The sequence below is a fragment of the Gossypium hirsutum genome, chromosome A10, assembly GCF_007990345.1.
Source record: "Gossypium hirsutum isolate 1008001.06 chromosome A10, Gossypium_hirsutum_v2.1, whole genome shotgun sequence".
NCBI lineage: Eukaryota > Viridiplantae > Streptophyta > Magnoliopsida > Malvales > Malvaceae > Gossypium > Gossypium hirsutum.
Window position 1 is genome coordinate 2426699 of NC_053433.1, and position 11830 is coordinate 2438528.

General features: G+C 28.4%; 1 protein-coding gene across 2 annotated transcripts; it reads left to right on the top strand.

Moving 5' to 3' along the window:
• The first annotated feature begins 4345 nt into the window (after positions 1 to 4345).
• Positions 4346 to 5448, top strand: LOC121208554 (transcription factor bHLH162). 2 transcript variants are annotated; one of them, XM_041079515.1, is made up of 3 exons: positions 4346 to 4753; positions 4834 to 5173; positions 5252 to 5448. In XM_041079515.1, the coding sequence occupies exons 1-3, from the start codon at positions 4619 to 4621 to the stop codon at positions 5302 to 5304; spliced, it is 528 nt and encodes a 175-aa protein (XP_040935449.1). In that variant the 5' UTR covers positions 4346 to 4618; the 3' UTR covers positions 5305 to 5448. The 2 variants fall into 2 exon arrangements, with proteins under 2 accessions (XP_040935449.1, XP_040935448.1); XM_041079514.1 differs by having other exon boundaries at positions 4834 to 5169.
• The last annotated feature ends 6382 nt before the right edge of the window (positions 5449 to 11830 follow it).

An 11830-nucleotide genomic window follows, 5' to 3' on the forward strand; every position in this document is an offset into this window, starting at 1 on the left:
AGCGACACCTTTTGTCTCGTTTCTTTGATGCTACCAAAACGGAAGCTTGTCTATCTGCTTTGCTATTCAAATCAAACTCATTGTCGAGTTTGTCTCTACTCAACAAATGACCCTTCACATCTTCGAACGAGAGTTTGTCTCTACCATAAATCAGGGTCTCCCTGAAAGACTTGTATGAAGAGGGTAAAGAGCACAATAATAGCATAGCTTGATCTTCATCGTCAATATGAACCTCAACGTTCTTTAAATCATTTAAAAGAGTAATGAATTGACTGATGTGATCTTTAAGAAGCTCACATTCGTTCATGCGAAACGTAAATAAACGTTGTTTCAACACTAAACGGTTAGCCAGAGACTTAGTCGCATAAAGAGTTTCTAACCTTTTCCACAAGGCGAATGAGGTCTTCTCCATCAATACCTCCTGCAATACTGTATTCGCGAGGCACAACTGGATTGCAGACAAGGCCTTTTCATCAAGCTCTTCCCATTCTGTTTGATTTAGATTCTCAGGCTTTTTCCCTGTAACAACCTTTTTCAAGCCATTTTAAACTAGAATTGCCATCATCCGAACTTGCCACAGATTGAAATTTGTCTCACCATCGAACTTCTCAATTTCAAACCTTGTTGCTGCCATCTCTGACCGGGCTGATCTATGAAAGTTAAACTAGCTCTGATACCACTTGTTAGGATCGTCTCGAATAAGCAACGAACAAGTAAAAATAGTAGAAGAAATTGAGAAGATGAACACACAAATTTAACGTGGAAAACCCCCTCAAAAGAGGATAAAAAAACCACGGGCAAAGATAATTTTACTATAATGGCAAAAGAATGAAGAGTACAAAAGATGGAGATAAAAACTAAACCCCGAAAACCCGAAAAACAAAGAACCCTCAAACGTAAACACAAAATTCTCTGAATGTGTTATGAGTTCTAATCTAATGGGTGTCTCTTTTCTAAGATTGTAAAGGAGCCTATTTATAGGCTAAATTAGTAAGTCAAATAAACTATACTAATAAATGCTAAATATATTATACTAATAAATACTAAATCTTCTAGAAAGAAAATATATTTTTGTTTAACTTGACTTGCAAGCAATCTCTTAGAATTTGGGTCACACAATTCTAACAAGTTGAGTAAATAATCATTCTTTGAACTATGCTCCACGAAGGTAGGATTGTTGAATCTGAACTACGTTAACAATCTGAATGTGTTGATCTTCTGATTCTCCTTATTATTTTGTTATACTACCTGTTATACGTCAGTAATTACCAGCTTGAGTCCTAGACAATATCCAAATCACCAATCCATGACTTGGATAAGTCCTGCTAGAAGATTGGGCGCCAGGCGAACCACGAGTGGAAAACGAGGTAAGTTCACAGGCCCAGCTTGGATGAAAGTTCGCAAGCCTAGCTTGCGATGTAAGCTCGCAGATCCAGCTCGCCACAGTCTTAATTCACCTATACCTAAGGAGCGCGTAGTCACTTGGGCACATGTCCAATAGGTATGAAGTCCGCTCAGGTTGTTAGCCCTAGGAACAAAAAGGACCACGTGCTTCATAAACATGTGTCTAGCAGACCTAGAGTCTATAAAGAATGTCAGTATTAGGGACATTCTATAACAACATGTATAAAAACCCAAATACTCTCATTAATAATATACGAAAAAATATTACTCAACACTACCTTATTTCTATTCTTTATTATAACAACAAAAAGTAACAAGGAATTGTAAAAAAAAAAGTAAGTTATTTTCAACATGTAATGATGTGACATGTACATCTTGACATTTCTTCTATAATTGGACAAATATTATACATGTCCTCCTATCTTTTATTTTTTAAATGTACAAAAAATATATAAAAAAATGTATCTCATAAAATGTTTTTAAAAAATAAACCACCTTAAAATTATTTAAATTAATGATAAATAAAGAGATTAACAGGCTTTAGATTAATAAAATTCAACGCTTATCTCGTCTCATAATCATGTAGTTGGGATTCAATTTCTTTTTACGAAAATAAAATATATTTTATGATCAATTATTTATTTTCTCCGAAAATATCTATTATAAACTTACGATGTAATTTCCATGTTATATACTTAACCTACGTCAACAACGTGTAGCATGCATGTTAAGGATTAAGCATTAATCTAGTGATTATTATGATGATAACCATGAAAAATGTTGATAAACTAAAATATGCCATAATCAATTAGTAATTAGCTAAGATTAAGGAGCTGAAATCAAGCCTTAAGCAAACATCATTTTGACATTAAGTTTTCATGTTCTTTAATTATTTTCCCCCTTTTTGTAACATGTTTTGTAAACAATAAAATAAGTCAAATTTTTCTTTTAAAAAATATTACTTTAACTAAAACATTATCATGATAAATATTATAATATTTCTTTTTAAATAAACAAACAAATTTTTTTTTATTCCTTAAAATCTTCAAAGTCATGAGTTACCATTCCACGTTTTATGTTGTTTGGTCAACACACGTTATATGGGTTTAGGAGGTGGGAGGCCGTCACAGTGAAGAATATGTTCTTATTAATTTATACCGCGAAAAAGATATCATGTGTCGAGTTACTCGTTCAAGTTCGATGGGATATTTAAAATTTAAAAGAGTTTGAATAAAAAATATTAAATCTAAAAAATAGACTTGAGTGAAAAAATTAAATCTGATTAAAATATAAACAGGGCTCGAACTTGAACATTCAAGGCCTGAGCCCGGCCCGATTTGTTTTTCAAGTTTGTCATGTTTTATATTATGTTGTTTTTGTATTTTTTTTGTAATTTATAACACAAAAAAATTAAATTTACAGTAATATATAATACTACTATAATATAAACATTAAAAAAATTAAATTGATTATATATGAAACTAATGAATAAAAATATATAAAATTATTAAATATTAAATTAAAATAAATATAAATATACAGTTTTTTTAAAAAAAATTTAAAAAATATCAGTAGATTTGGGTTGGCCATTTATAAATATGGACGAGTTTAGACAAATACTAAACTCATATTTCATGTTGGGCCGAACTTAAGTAAATATAAAGTATATTAATATCATACTTAGGGCCGATCCAAATGTAACCCAACCCAACTCATAAACACCTCTAACTGAAAGTAATATTTGCGAATGATATCGGGTTACAAACAATCATGGTTAAAAAAGTAATATGTGGGTGTAACATATAGTAAAATAAAAAAAAAATTAAATGTATGTAAAAATATGGCACATATTACAATTTCAACCTTAGTTGTAAAGTTTATAATTTTTTTTTAATAAAAAGATTTTTTTTAGTCTCTCTCAATTTTGATATTGAGTAAATTGGCCTCTATAAAATAATCAGAGTAATTAAATCTCTGTCAATTTTGAAAGTGAGCTACTAAGGATAATTTCTTACAACATTAATATTTTTCCTCAATTGCACATATTTTTATTGATATAACAACAAATTTAGCCCTCAAAGTTTGCACATTATGTCAATTTGATATTGATTTAACAAATTTAGCTCGTAATATTTACACATTTTGTCAATTTGGTCATAATTTAATAAATTTAGCCTGCAACATTTATACAGAATATATAAACATTGAGGGAGAAATTTGTTATTATACATAAAGTTGGCAACAAGGAGCAAGCAAGGACCTTAATCCCCCTAAACTACAAAATTTTGCTTTTGGTCCCTTTAAACGTTATAGTTTTATATGTTAATATAAGATATATTTACATTTTACCTCCAAATTTATAAAATTTTGATTTAATATTTTTAAAAGATATACATTTTCAATAAATCATATCATGTAATTATATTTTTTTTAAGAAAAATCAATATTATTCTTTTAATTACCATATGCTATATGTAATTAATAGATTATTAGCTTTTGAAACAAATGTAACATATACTAATATTTAAGAGTTGCATAAAATACTTTCTCCCAATAAAAAAAACTTAATTTAATTAATTTTTTATATAATATATATTTTTATTTGTAATTTTTTTCAATTCTTAAATCGAAAAATAATCGCGCTTAAATACATTTAAACTTATCAACAAGTGATTAGGTGCAATGGTAAAATATATTGTACTCTCAAAAGAAAAACATAATTTCAAATCTTAAAGATAATATTACTAAGAGGGTTAACCATAAACCTAAACATAAACCGTTAAACCCAAACATAAACCATAGAACTGTTAATAATAAAAAAATTTACAAAATCCATTTTGATTGCCCATGTGCTGTGAATGGTTAAAGCCGAAATTGGTACAGTAGCTTTAGTAATTATATAAGTACGTATTTCTCTGAAGAACTAAAAGGGTCAATGACAGTCCACTTACAGGAAACCCCACTATCTGTTCAGAGAACCCAAACTTTCATTTTCTTTTCTTTTCTTTCCTTTTTGAATGAAATTTCATTGAGTAGGCATCTCAATTTCTCATTATATATTTTGCCTTTTCTTTTTTCTCCTATTGCCTTCCATTACTGGTAAGGGAAAAACCTTTTTAAGGGCTTACTTGAACAAATAAAAGGAAAGGTAGATTCATTAAAACACGGCAATGAGACTATAATTTGCTGCTGTTTTTGTTACTCATCATCATCAATGGAGATCAGCAACAACAACCCTAATAATATGTCCTCAAGAACTGATAGAAAACTCATTGAGAGGAACAGAAGGAATCATATGAAAGCTCTATATTCAGAGCTCAATTCTCTCGTCCCACATTACAACTCTAGGGTTCATCTCTCTCTCCTTCTTTTTCTTCTTTTAGTATATTGTGTGTATATGTATAAATAATTGATTTTTTTTCATTGTAGGAATCAATTTCACTACCTGATCAACTAGGTGAAGCTGCAAATTACATAAAAAGGTTACAAACAAACTTGGAGAGGATGAAACAAAGGAAAGATAGCTTAATAAGTGGAGGACAGACAATGAATATTGCTAGCAGCAGCACTGGTTTTAGCCCAAAAGTTCCACAAATCCAGATTCATGAAATGGGTTCTTCTTTGGTAATCGGTTTAACGACCGACACTCACAGCCGGTTCATTTTTAATGACACCATTCGTATCCTTCATGAAGAAGGAGCTGACATTGTTAATGCCAGTTTCTCTGTAGTTGGCAACACTGCTTTCCACACTATACATCTCACCGTAGGTATTGTTGGTCTTTTTTTATGTGAATGAACAATGAAATTAATGGTTAATTTTTGGTTAAATTTTTTTTTGTCTATAGGTTGGGGAGTTAACACCAGATTATCATGGAGCTGCTGTCACCAGGATAGCTGAGAGATTAAACAAGTTCATCTATGATGCTCATGCATGACAAGTAGTAATATATATATTATGTATGTTTGATTGTTAGTGAAATTTGTTTGTTCAGAAACCTCTGAAATTAGCATACTCATGAAATAATGCTGCAATTGGAAACCAGATCTGTTGTTATGTATTCATTTTGAAGCTACCCTTCTTCATATTATAAGCTGATCATATGCATATGGAAAACTAGATTAACTGGGATTAAGCTACATATATAAGACTTTATGTATAGTTAATTAATTCTGGTTAGATATAGGATTATATTATATGTTTGAAATTACTTGTTCTATTGGTAGCTTAGACTGATTTTACTTTACTTGTTAATTGATTCTCATAAATAGTTTAGAACCAGGTTGAAACCAGAAAATTTTGTTAGGGGTTGAAATTAAATTATAATTTTTATTATAGAAAAATATGCAATTTCACCATTTTAATAAACTATATATTTTTATAATTTTTAAAAGATTAAATTAAATTTTTATATTTTTAAGAGAATTAAAATATAATTTTACCATTACTAATTTAAAATTTTAATAATTTTAAAGGATTTATATGAAAAAAAATTTATTTTAGGTGCGTCAAGTCCCTACCAACCGCCCTAGTTTAACCGTTACTTACAACAATATAATTGTGTCTTAAAATAGGGTATATGAATTCTGTTTTGCTGAAATATACTTTTATATTTATTCAATTTATTATCAATTTTACTATTAATGTTCGAAGTTGATAGTTATACTATTGATTAAATGGTCATGTTATTGCATTACTACATAAAGTCTGTCAATGGCTAGTTTGAACTGATGAATCGCATTATTTGACCATGTTCATATAGAGCAAATAAAGCGAAGGCTTTTTCCCCAACATTTTTCAGTCAAACTTCTTTATATATTTGAATAATCAAGATTTTTATCGTGTCTTTTTCACAATAAATGGAAATTATTTTAAATTTATAGTTATTTTCTTCAATAATATTATTTTTAAGGTTTAAATTTGAATTTTTCTTTAAAATTTTGCTTGATATAAAGATGAAATTATTTTATAGACTCTTTCCACCACATCATTCATGTCATTAACACAAAATTCTGGTAATTTTTAACCTTAAATCATAAATATCAAACTATAAACCTTAACCTTAAGCCCCAAACTTCAAAATTTGATTTCAAAAGTTTAGGTTCGAGATTTGGGTTTGAGATTTATAGTTTAAGGCTAGAATTTAGGATTTTGGGTTCAGAATTCCTCGAAGGGTAAAAAAATTACCAAATTTATGTGTCAATGACATAAAAAAATTTACTGAAATATTATTAAATAATTAGAAAGGAATCATAGATGATGTTAGTTCATAAAATAATATTTTATGAAAACCATTTCAAAATTATAGTTAATTTTTTCTAATAAAATCATTTTTAAGATTTAAATCTGAATTTTTATTCATACAAAGATGAAAAAATAAAGATGAAATATTTTGTTGGTGAAATAGTTAAAATTCGATTGCAATTTAACTATTAGATATTGGAATTAATTTATTATTTATTTGAAAATAAACTTGGGATTTATATATATATATATTTTTAAAATGTGTGTAATGTGAGAAATGAATGCTTCGGTAAGTTTTGTGACGAAAGACGAATGACGTTTGCAAGTTTTCTTTTCATTACATCATAGTTACCAACAACTACGAAATGAAAAGAAATGAGCAACGAAATCTTGAAGATAGATCCTGTACAGATGAATGGGATGGCGAGGGATCCATATTTTTTTGCCTCACATCGCCACTAACCGCTTCTTCCCACTTTCCTTCTGAACTCTTAATTAAGCTTCTTCCCACCACATGTAGAGTTTAAATAAATATTAGTTTTAGCGGATTAAATAAAAAGACGTGAGTTCAAGTGTGTCGAAATATATTATCTTCTTATTTATAAGTTGAGAAGAGGTTATAAGTAATTCTAGGTATTATATCAAAAAGAGCAGATATTATCAGAACTTATAATGATAGAAAAATATTAGTTTTAAAAATATAATTTAGGACAAAAAATTGTTTAAAAGATGGGTTGAGTTTAGATTCTAACATTAAAACTTATTTTGGTTACACTTTTTTTTAAAAAAAAATTATGTTGGTAAAAATATCATGTAGATCTCTATATTAAGAATAAGATTGAATTTTACTATATTTACTAAAAAAATAGATAAATTAATCCCTGTAGTTTAAATAAGAGAGCAAATTGATTTTTTTTATTATGAATTTCATTTATTTCTATTATTAAAAACTGACGTGACTGACAGAATAACCAGAAAATTACACATGGTGTGCTACGTGTACCTCATACTGGTGTAGAGGGATTAGTTTTTAATAGCAAAAATGGATGCAATTTTTAACAGACGGGTTAGTTTTGTAACACCCCTTACCCGTATCCGTCGCCGGAGGGGGTAAGGAATATTACCAAATAAGTACGAAAATTCATTTGACAATACTCAGGTAATTTCCGATAGCATACCTTTGAATTCGAATTTCATTTATACACTAAGCAAAGCAATCTTCTCAATTTAAATAGTACCTTAATTCATTCCTAAGTTCCATTCGACTACAAGCCAATGCACTACCCATTTATTTCAATATGTAAATCAAGAGAAACCCATCAGGTCACAATTTATTTATTGTGCTATATATATAAATATATAACATTGTTTAATCAAATCATAAGCTAAGTTCCATTACTCAAAGACTTACCTCGAATTTATTTGAACAACTGCGGATAAGCTACTCGATTGCTTTCTCTTTTCCCTTATTCGAAATTGCCCCCTATGCTCTTGAGCTTTAATTCAACAAATTTTAAACTAAACATTAATCGACTATTCAAATATTATATTCAGAATATAATACATATATATTAGACTTTCACACATACAGATTATAGTAAGCTTATAAGAAAACATTAAGCAACTCCTTAACAAATTTTTATCAATGATTACCTCATAATCACAACTTCACAATAAGCTGTCTTCTTGAGCAACAGTCACTAAATTATTTATAACTGGAGCTACGAAACTCCAAATCAATTGCCGTAAAATTTCCCTGAAAATAGACTCATATATATTTTATCCATAAAATTTTCAGAATTTTTAGTTTGGCCAATCAATACCAAATTTTTCTTAAAGTTTTCCCTTGTTTCACTGTTTGACTAATCCGACCACTCTTCACTACGAAATAAATTTCTCATTATACAGAATTCAAAACATGTCCTTGTTTATTTCATTTGAAACTAATGAAAGACTCATTAAGGAGTCTAAGCATATAAATTTCATCATTTGACTATTTTTATACATTTTATAGTGATTTTATAAAAACAGAACAGGGGATCTAGAAGTCATTTTGACTCTGTCCCACATTACTTCAATTATCTCATTATCGGTAATTCTTTTGCTTTTATAGTTTCTTTTATAAGAAACTAGACTCATCAAGCTTTAATTACATAATTTATTCAGCTTCTAAGTCAACTCCCACAATTTATAGTGATTTTTCCAAAATCACTTTACTGCTGCTATCCTAAAGAGATTATTGCCAATTCACTCTTTCACGCATTCTTTGTATACATATTATTTAATTATTTATCACCCTAGATATTATTAGCTAAATAGATCAATTGTACATATATACCACCAAGACCGTACCTAATAATTTTACTTATACATAACATTACTCAAATTCTTCGAAATCATACTAACAAAAATATCATGTACTACGCCGAACCTTTAGGAAATCAAGCACCTAATTTATCGATTTCAAAACACCTAATCGGCATTTGTTCAAGACATTAAGCAAAGTCTAGGTTCGGCTATTACACATATGAGTATTAGAAAATATAGTTTTTAACAAGATCAACTTCTTTCATCAACAATTTCTTCATCAAAACTTAAAGATAAAAATCAAATTCCTTCCTTATCTACCATAACCGAATGTTCAATTCAACCATCCAAATTCAAAGTTTTGGCATGGGCTAAGTAAGTAGCATGATGAGTAACCTAAAACAAACTAGAATTTCAAAAATCTAACTTGATTTACTAACCTTCCTTAGGTTTCAAATGGCTGAATGTTTGCTCCCCTTTTTCTCCCTTTTGGTTCGGCTAAGAAGAACAAAGTTAAGATTTTGTTTTCTTCACCATTCTTTCTATTATTATTTTCATTTTATTCATCTATACTATAAAATATAAAGCCATTAACTAATAATTAATACATATTTTTATCTATCACTTCATCATGGCCGGCCACTACTTGTCAAAAATGGATATTTGACATGCAAACCCATCCTTTTTCTAACATGCATTATTACACCACTTTGAGATTAACCTATCATTTTTCACATTTATTTCACATGAGTCCTATTTAATCTATTTCACATACAAATGATAAAATTAAAACATGAAACTTTCACGCGTGCATGTACACATACAGTAAGCATAGATTATAACGGTTAATTATTTTTATGACTCGGTTTTGTGGTCCCGAAACCACTTTCCGACTAGGGCCAAATTAGGGCTGTCACAAGTTTGCTCTTTGATATAACGTATACGGACCGATTTGCCCATTTTTTTAAAGTAGAAGCGGTAAAATGCAATTTAACTCATAGTACAAAGTATTCTATGATACTTTTACCTTACTATCTTTATGTATTATGTACTTTATATTACATAAAATTTAAATTTATAATAATAAATAATATCATAATGTAAATATTAAAAAATATGTTAAATTGTTTACATTTAAAATTTTAAATATTAAATTTAAAATAGTATATTTTTGTTAAGAAATAAAAATAAAATACGAGTAAACCTAAAACATGCCCGTGTTTGTTATAAATATGAATAAACTTTGACAAATATGATTTAGGGGCCCTTCGGATGAACATTTATCTTCAGTGTGGTGGGTTTAGTTTTCTTTTTGTCTCACGCTATAATATCATTACAGAATTTAATCTCACCACCACTTTTATTTTTACACTAACCGTAGATAAATGCACTGCCCATCTAAAAGGATCTTTAATCCAAATTGTATTGAAACCCCTTTCTTTATTGTTATTTCTGAAATTCAACATTTATCAATAAATCATGTTTAAACTAATTAATATATGGTGAGACAAGAGGACAATGTCAGATGATAAAAAGAATATGTGAAACTAAAGGAGTCCCTAAAATCATTTCATGTGTTTTTATGTCTGAAAACATTCCTAGCTTTGATAAAGATATTTATATAAATTGTAATAATTTTGGGGGTCCAAAAACATGTCTTGTCCCTCTTGCTTTATCATGCATTATTATTCCAATTCCATTTAATAGGCATTATGGGTCAAAACTTAACTCGTTTTATTATTATTTTTATTATTAATCGATAATATATTTAACTAATTAATATAATTATTATGTTTTAATAATATCATTTATTAATTCAAACAATTAACTCCTTAATTTATTCTAGTTACAAATTGATATGAATTTTTCTCAAAAATACTTTACCTGCTTGACGAGTTAATAATAAAGGTATTTATGAGTCAAGTCGGGTCAGATCTACGCATAATATTAATATATTTTATGTTTACCCAAACTCTATTCGACCCAAAATGAGTTTAAAATTTTGTTCAAACCCGTCAATATTTACAAAAGATTAACTCAAGCCCATTTTAGGTCCGTTCATATATATTTTTTAATTTTTTAATATTTATATTATATTATTTATGATATTTAATAAATTTATACATTTTTTTATTTATTGAAATTTTTTATATAGTCATCATAACATTATTTTAATATTTACATTAGAGTAGTATTATATATTTTATATAGGCTTATTTTTTTAATGTGTTCTAAATTAGATAATATGTAAAAATTAACATAATATAAATTATTATAAACGTAAAAACGGGCCAGGCCAAACTTGAGCCTTGAATGTTCAAGCATGAGCCTGACCCATATTTTAAATAGGACTATTTTTTTTTGTGTAAACTCACTTTTCGTGCCCAATTTTTATCTAAATCCTCTCAAATTTTAAATAAACCTTTGAGTTTGGACGAATAACTTGACCTATAGATAGATTTAATTAATATCAATATTTTAACTATAAAAATAAATAATCGAATTATGTAAAATTAAAGTGTAAAATAATATAATGGATTTTACATCGATTCTAATCATACTAATCGATACATACTGTTTTAGTAATAAAATGAAACATCCGGCTGTGCTTTGTATTAGTGGCACAATTCGTTCCGCCCAATTCCGATTGTAATGACAAAACGTTGTACGAATTCATTATCTATTTTCGTACTAAAAAAGCCCAAGTTTTAATTAGAGTGAATCTTGGACAAGCAACAATGGCGAAGAAAGCCCAAATATAAAAGAACCTATGAACCCTAACAACAACTGAGGCCGAGATCTCAAGTCCAAAAAGGTTTAAGAAATTTTTGGGGTTTATGAAAGGATCTCAAAAGGTCCAAAATCTTTCCAGTAA